Here is an 8,906-nt window from a genome sequence, read left to right on the forward strand (position 1 = left end):
GAGAATTCTAACCCAAGACAGTGGAAGACCACGGTACAGAAGCAATGGCACTACCCAAAACTAGAGAACAATGATTTGATTTTGGAGTGTCCTTCTAGAAAAGCTGCTTACCATAGCTTAAGAGTCTCTTCTACCCTTACCAAGAGGAAAGTGGCCACTGAATAATTACAGTGCAGTAGTTAAGCCCTTGTGTGAAGAAGAATTGTTTGGTAATCTCAGTGTTGTCAGGTGTATGAGGACAGAGGAGAATGTGGTAAGAATAGGCCCGACTATTCGGTGTATGTGTAGGCAAAGGAAAAGTGAACCGTAACCAGAGAGAAGGATCCAATGAAGTACTGTCTGGCCAGGCAAAGGACCCCATAACTCTCTAGCGGTAGCATCTCAACGGGTGGCGGGTGCCCAAACATAAACTAAACTAATAGATATGTGTACAGTCAGACTTTAGAGAAAAACAATGATTGGGAGGTAATACTGGAAATTTGCCAGTGTCGACGAGTGTAAGATGATTAGTACAACGTTCAAAGGGACCACAGATAAGTTGACATTAAATAGAAAGCTTACACTGTTATTCTCAGCCAAATATGATTATCCAAAATCAGACTTATGCAGTTGATAGTAAAATCTTCTTTCCCACTGTTCTCTCTACATTAAGGGGTCAGTTATCAATTGCGCCCCTTCAATACCTTCTAAAGCCCTGTCCACTAGATCGAGCATGCCCGACGGGCAAACAGTGATACCAGACCACAATAGTTGGTAAGATTGAGGGTTAATGACGTCAGAAGCAGGAAATCCACAGACAGGGATCTGGCATCATACAGTATTGCCAGATCCCTGCATTTATTTTTCCCGCTTCTGACGTCATCAACCCTCATTTTCACTAACTATTGTGGCCTGGTATCACTGTTTGCTTGTCGGGCATGCTCGCATCGTGTGGACAGGGCTTAAAAAGTATCTTCTTCCACCAAACCTCTTCTCTCCAGATCATCCTTCAAATTCTTTGTCTCATTCTTTATCTTAACCCTAGAGACATTCAACTTTAAAATTCAGTTTCAATATTCACAAGCCCATGCCTCTACGCCACATAATTAAGTTAAAATTGAAATTATAAATGTTACTGCTAATGTTTTTTTTTTCTGTCAATACTCTCACTCCCATGCCTCTAGGCCACATAATTAAGTTAAAATTGAAGTTATAAATGTTACTGCTAATGTTTTTTTTTCTGTCAATACTCTCACTCCCATGCCTCTAGGCCACATAATTAAGTTAAAATTGAAATTATAAATGTTACTGCTAATGTTTTTTTTCTGTCAATACTCTCACTCCCATGCCTCTAGGCCACATAATTAAGTTAAAATTGAAATTATAAATGTTACTGCTAATGTTTTTTTTTCTGTCAATACTCTCACTCCCATGCCTCTAGGCCACATAATTAAGATAAAATTGAAATTATAAATGTTACTGCTAATGTTTTTTTGTTGGTTGGTTGGTTGGTGAAGATTGCCATGCCTTGTAGCATGACACGGGCTCTTGTCCTGGACAGCCCGTAGGAGGATAGCAATCTGGAATGAGAACTCCAAAAGGAGCCAAAATTTGGTAAACTAAAAGGACAGGTTGAATTTGAAAGTCTCTCAAGAGTTTCAGTGTACCTACACTGTTAAAAATTTGCATTAAAAAACGGTAAATGCCTGGCAACATTTATTCTAGGGTTTTTAGTTTTAAAAACGGATATATTGTCGTAAAGGGGCAATATTATGGTCACCAACCCCTAAAAGATAATAACAAAGTAATGGTAAAATTACGGTCGCCCGTATTTTACTGAAACACGGCTGAGAACAGTAGATTTTTGACGGAGAATTTCCGATTGAAATTGCAGTTTTTCAACAGTGTAAACGACCACAAACACTTATTGAAGAATGACTTTGCATTACATATAACAAATCAATTCTTTTCTTTACCCAGGACTCTTGGTATCAGACGTCCCATACCACAGTGTTTATTTAGGACAGTATGGTTGGCACAGCTTCCTCACCTCTTTATCTCTCGGAGGATTCTTCTTCGTCTTCAACTCGTATTCAAGCATCACAGCAATTGCGGGAGCGGCATTTTCAGCCTTGCTCTATCATTCCTTGAGTCAGGTAGGTCGGTAAATGAATTTAAATAAAATTGCACTTGGGAGGGTGCGTAAGTAAACGAATTTATATCAGAATGCACCTGGGGTAGGTAGTCAAATTAATTTACATAAAAGTACACCTGGGGTAGGTAGGCAAATGAATTTACATAAAAGTACACCTGGGGTAGGTAGGCAAATGAATTTACATAAAAGTACACCTGGGGTAGGTAGTCAAATTAATTTACATAAAAGTACACCTGGGGTAGGTAGTCAAATTAATTTACATAAAAGTACACCTGGGGTAGGTAGGCAAATTAATTTACATAAAAGTACACCTGGGGTAGGTAGGCAAATGAATTTACATAAAAGTACACCTGGGGTAGGTAGTCAAATGAATTTACATAAAAGTACACCTGGGGTAGGTAGTCAAATTAATTTACATAAAAGTACACCTGGGGTAGGTAGTCAAATTAATTTACATAAAAGTACACCTGGGGTAGGTAGGCAAATGAATTTACATAAAAGTACACCTGGGGTAGGTAGGCAAATGAATTTACATAAAAGTACACCTGGGGTAGGTAGTCAAATTAATTTACATAAAAGTACACCTGGGGTAGGTAGGCAAATGAATTTACATAAAAGTACACCTGGGGTAGGTAGGCAAATGAATTTACATAAAAGTACACCTGGGGTAGGTAGTCAAATTAATTTACATAAAAGTACACCTGGGGTAGGTAGGCAAATGAATTTACATAAAAGTACACCTGGGGTAGGTAGTCAAATTAATTTACATAAAAGTACACCTGGGGGTAGGTAGACAAATTAATTTACATAAAAGTACACCAGGGGTAGGTGGGCAAATTAATTTACATAAAAGTACACCAGGGGTAGGTAGGCAAATTAATTTACATATAAGTACACCTGGGGTAGGTAGGCAAATTAATTTATATAAAAGTACACCTGGGGTAGGTAGGCAAATTAATTTACATAAAAGTACACCAGGGGTAGGTAGGCAAATTATTTTACATAGCTAGGTCTTCTCCATCATAAGCCTCAATCCTACACAGTATTCTAGAGGTTTTATTCCAGCTATTACTAAGTTGTGGAATGATCTTCCTAATCGGGTAGTTGAATCTGTAGAACTTCAAAAGTTCAAAGTTGGAGCGAATGTTTTTATGTTGACCAGGCTGACATGAGTCTTTTTATTGTTTATATATGACATATCTGTTTTTTGTTGACGTTGTTAATAGTTTATATAGGACATATCTGTTTTGACGTTGTTAATTGTTTATATAGGACATATCTGTTTTGACGTTGTTAATAGTTTATAAGGACATATCTGTTTTGAAGTTTTTAATAGTTTATAAGGACATATCTGTTTTGAAGTTGTTAATAGTTTATATAGGACATATCTGTTTTTGACGTTGTTAATAGTTTATATAGGGCATATCTGTTTTGACGTTGTTAATAGTTTATATAGGACATATCTGTTTTGACGTTGTTACGGTTTTTAGAATGATATATTGTTAATTTATTCTCATCATTTATTTATTTCCTTATTTCCTTTCCTCACTGGGCTATTTTTCCCTGTTGGAGCCCTTGGGCTTATAGCATCTAGCTTTTCCAACTAGGGTTGTAGCTTGGCTAGTAATAATAATAATAATAATAATAATAATAATAATAATAATACATCTAAGAGGGTAGTTAAGTAAATGATTTTATATCAAAATGTACCAGGGAAGGTAGGTAAGTAAATGAATTTATATCTGAATGCACTTGGTGTAGGTAGGCAAACGAATTTACATAAAAGCACACCAGAAAGGGTAGGTAAGTAAATGATTTTATATAAAATGTTTCGCTGGATGATTGATATGGACCCGCCCGAGTAGTAGTTCACTCGACTTCAGTGGAGGGTTGGATTTAAACCCAAAACAAGTAAACAAGTAAAAAATGCACCTCGGGGTAGGAAAGTAAATTATTTCATATCAAAATGTTCCTCGGAAGGTAGGTAAGTAAGTGAATTTATTAAGTGCACATGGGAGGGTAAGTAAATGAATTCATATCAGAATGCACCTGGAGGGGGGGGGGAGGTAGGTAAATAAATTTATATCAAAATGCACCATGGGGGAGGTTATTATTATTATTATTATTATTACTACCCAAGCTACAACCCTAGTTGGAAAAGCAAGACGCTATAAGCCCAAGGGCTCCAACGGAGAAAAATAGCCCAGTGAGGAAAGGAAATAAGGAAATAAATAAATGATGAGAATAAATTAACAATAAATCATTCTATAAACAGTAACAACGTCAAAACAGATATGTCCTATATACACTATTAACAACGTCAAAAACAGATATGTCATATATAAACTATAAACAATGTCAAAATCAGATATGTCATATATAAACTATAAAAAGACTCATGTCAGCCTGGTCAACATAAAAACATTTGCTCCCACTTTGAACTTTTGAAGTTCTACTGATTCAACTACCCGATTAGGAAGAGCATTCCACAACTTGGTAACAGCTGGAACAAAACTTCTAAAATAGTGTGTAGTATTGAGCCTCATGATGGAGAAGGCCTGGCTATTAGAATGAACTGCCTGCCTAGTATTACGAACAGGATAGAATTGTCCAGGGAGATCTGAATGTAAAGGATGGTCAGAGTTATGAAAAATCTTGTGCAACATGCATAATGAACTAATTGAACGACGGTGCTAAAGATTAATATCTAGATTGATTATAACACTTCTGGCATTTCAACATATTCCATTCAGGAAATATACTTTCATAATTTAGAAAATGTTATAGCCAATCACTTCAACAAAGCTCTTTCATGCATTCTTAAGGTTATATAATTTTACAATCTAGCACATTGTATAAACAACCTTACAAATTCCTTATTTATATTATTTTCACCTTTTAGAAAATATGATAGCCCATGATTTCAACAAATATGTTATTCTTAATGAATTCTTTCGGAATCTTAATTTCACAATCATACACATGGTATAAATAGCCTTACAAATTCCATTTAAGAAAGATGATTTCTTTATATATATATATATATATATATATATATATATATATATATATATATATATATATATATATATATATATATATATATATATATATATACACAGTATATATATATATGTATATATATATATTCACATTTCAGAAAATGTGATATATATATATACATATATATATATATATATATATATATATATATATATATATACAGTATATTCACATTTCAGAAAATGTGATACCCCATCATTTCAACAAAAATCCTAGTCTTAATAAATTCTAACGGAATATTAATTTCACAATCATATATATGCAACAGACAAACTTACAAATTCAGTTTAAGAATGAGAATTAATAAATGCAATTTTTTCTTTTTTCTTTAGGCCTCTTAATAAATGTATTTTTTTCTTTTTTCTTTAGACTTCTTAATAAATTAATTTTTTTCTTTTTCCTTTAGGCTTCTTAATAAATGTATTTTTTTCTTTTTTCTTTAGGCTTTGATTCCAGTACTAACAACCCCTCACGTCCTCGCCACTTTGATCCTCCTCCATGCAAGGATCCGAGGAGGTCTGCTAAAGAGAGTTGACCTTGTGTACATAACGTTCCCCGAAATGCACAGGAGATTATTCCGACCAGGCAATGCCGTTGAAGATTTAACTGGAGCATAAATAAAAAAAAATTGTTCTATCTTCCCAAGTGAAACTGCAAACTGATAAAAAACTAATAAAATGTAAATGTCCCATTTAGTTCCAACAGACAGATTTATCTCGAAGCAAGAATAAACGAAATTAAGCACATTTTAGGGCAGTATAATTTCAAGCACCACTAAAATGAAAGCTTTAACTGGAGCATAAAGGAAAAAAAAGCGAAACTGAAAACTGATATTATTATTATCATCATTACTAGCCAAGCTACAACCTTAGATGGAAAAGAAGATGCTATAAGCCCAAGGGCTCCAATAGAGAAAAATAGCCATGACTTAAGGAAATAAGGAAATAAATAAATGATGAGAATAAATTAACAATATATCATTCTAAAACCAGTAACAGCGTCAAAAGAGATATGTCCTATATAAACTATTAACAACGTCAAAAACAGTTATGTCATATATAAACTATAAAAAGACTCATGTCAACCTGGAATAAAACTTCTGGAATACTGTGTAATATTGAGCCTCATGATGGAGAGGGCCTGGCTATTTGAATCAACTGCCTGCCTAGTATTACGAACAGGACAAAATCGTCCAGGGAGATCTGAATGTAAAGGATGGTCAGAGTTATGAAAAATCTTATGCAACATGCATAATGAACTAATTGAACGTCGGTGCCAGAGATTAATATCTAGATCAGAAATAAGAAATTTAATAAACCGTAAGTTTCTGTCCAACAAATTAAGATGAGAATCAGTAGCTGAACACCAGAAAGGAGAACAATACTCGAAACAAGGTAGAATGAAAGAATAAAAACACTTCTTCAGAATAGATCGATCACCGAAAATCTTGTAAGACTTTCTTAATAAGCCAATTTTTTGTGCAATTGAAGAAGACACAGACCTAATGTGTTTATCAAAATTAAATTTGAGAAACATTTAAAGAAACATTATCAATACTGAGATGCGGATGTTGAGGAGCCACCGTCCTTGACCTATTTACAATCATACCTTGAGTTTTGCTAGGATTCAACTTCATACCCCATAATTTGCACCAAGCACTAATTTTAGCTAAATCTCTATTAAGGGATTCACCAACCCCAGATCTACATTCAGGGGATGGAATTGATGCAAAGAGAGCAGCATCATCTGCATATGCAACAAGCTTGTTTTCTAGGCCAAACCAAATGTCCTGTGGATATAGTATGAAAAGTAATGGGCCCAGAACACTACCCTGTAGAACACCGGATATCACATTCCTATACTCACTATGGTGCCCATCAACAACAACTCTTTGAGATCTATTAATTAAAAAATCAATAATAAACGACCCACCCACTCCCAACTGTTTGAGTTTGAAAACAAGTGCCTCATGATTAACACGGTCAAAGGCAGCACTAAAATCAAGGCCAATCATACTAACTTCCTGACCACAATCAACGGATTTCTGTACAGCATTGGAGATTGTAAGAAGGGCATCACATGCTCCAAGGCCTTTATGAAAACCAAATTGCAAACTAGGGAATAGATGATTACCTTCAACAAACCTATTAAGACATTCTGCCAGAAGACGTTCAAAAACTTTAGATAATATGGGAGTTATGGAAATTGGGCGGTAATCAGTGGGACTCGACCTACCACATACACATTTACATAGAGGGGTAACATTACCAATTCTCCAACAAGTGCTAAAAGCTCCTCTTCTTGCTAACTTGCGCAAAATAACATATAACTTTGGAGCTAAGAAATCTGCTGTCTTTATAAAAAAAACAAAGGAAAAATACCATTTGGGTCTACACCTCCATAAGCATCAAGGTCCATCAACAGAGCTTTAATCTCACGATATCCAAAAGCTAAACTAGTTAGTTTAGCCTCAGGAAAACAGGAATGAGGAAGTTCAAGTTTTTCATTACTCTGTTTACTGTCAAAAACATCAGCAAAAAGGGTTGCCTTTTCCTTTGGACAGTGAGTGACTGAGCTATCTGGTTTAAGTAAAGGAGGAACTGTTGCATCTACACCAAAGAGTGCAGATTTAAGGGTAGACCACCATTTATGTTCCTGAGTTGTACCAGAAAGTGTTTCTTTTATGGTTAAATTGTACTCCTTTTCAGTTGAGGCATAAACTCTCTGAGCAAAAGCTCGAAGCTGAGTATAGTTGTTCCAGGTCAAATCTGATCTGTTACCCTTCCAAAGATGATAGGCCTCCTGTTTCTCCAAACATGCACGTCTACAATCATCATTGAATCACGGTTTGTCCTTCACTCGGTACCTTAGCACACGAGAAGGGATACGCCTATCAATTATGTTGACTAGATTCTCATTCACAGGGACAACAGGATCTACTTTACTAAATAATTGTGACCAATTCAAGGACAAAAGATCATGCAAAATCCCATTCCAGTCTGCTTGGGATTTCATATAAATTTTACAAGAGTATGATATATCAGGGACAGGCTGCTGAGTCTTCACTACTAATGAAATCGAGGCATGATCAGATGTCCCGACTGGAGAACCAATCTTACTAGTTATAACGCCAGGGGAGTCAGTGTATACGAGGTCCAAGCAATTACCATTTAGTTCCCACAGACATTTATCATCATGAGAGCGTTTTTAATCCTTGTAAAATAACCTTATGTGTCCTTTTTTTTCCTAATCATAAAATATACCGTCTTAAAATTTACATTTCAGTAAACACTAATCAGACGGGAAAGTAATGGCTATAATTCTCACTGATCTATCTTTCAATAATGAAACCTTCATTATATCTTGAATTCTATTACTGTATTTAAACAGATAACTCAAGCTGTATATAATAACAGACAGGTTAAGGTTCTGGGGTGAGGCATAGCCTTTACAACGGCGCCTCCAAAGTTTATCTTCTTGTACTGTTATGTCTTTTCTTCCACATCAGGTTTAATACTTTTTTTCTTTTCTATATTTGTTTCACTAAACAAATATAATCCTACTATATTCTTTAGGTCTTCGTCGTATGGTGGTTGTAGCTCAATTACTTCATTCCTTTCTTTTCTATATTCCTGGCAAAACAACAAAAAATGTATCAAGATCTATAGGGCGGAGGAACAATTTAAGAAAGTTTACTTTGAAATTCCAT

At 35.1% G+C, this 8,906-nt stretch overlaps 1 protein-coding gene across 1 annotated transcript in view; it reads left to right on the forward strand.

Annotated features, from left to right (window-relative positions):
- Nucleotides 1-5,814, forward strand: part of LOC137616431 (urea transporter 1-like) — an 11,251-nt gene extending 5,437 nt beyond the window's left edge. The window contains exons 4-5 of the mRNA XM_068346181.1: nucleotides 1,960-2,135; nucleotides 5,641-5,814. Of these exons, the coding sequence (XP_068202282.1) occupies nucleotides 1,960-2,135; nucleotides 5,641-5,814 (350 nt within the window). The remainder of the gene's footprint in view (nucleotides 1-1,959; nucleotides 2,136-5,640) is intronic.
- The last annotated feature ends 3,092 nt before the right edge of the window (nucleotides 5,815-8,906 follow it).

Source organism: Palaemon carinicauda, chromosome 2 (assembly GCF_036898095.1).
Source record: "Palaemon carinicauda isolate YSFRI2023 chromosome 2, ASM3689809v2, whole genome shotgun sequence".
Taxonomy (NCBI): domain Eukaryota; kingdom Metazoa; phylum Arthropoda; class Malacostraca; order Decapoda; family Palaemonidae; genus Palaemon; species Palaemon carinicauda.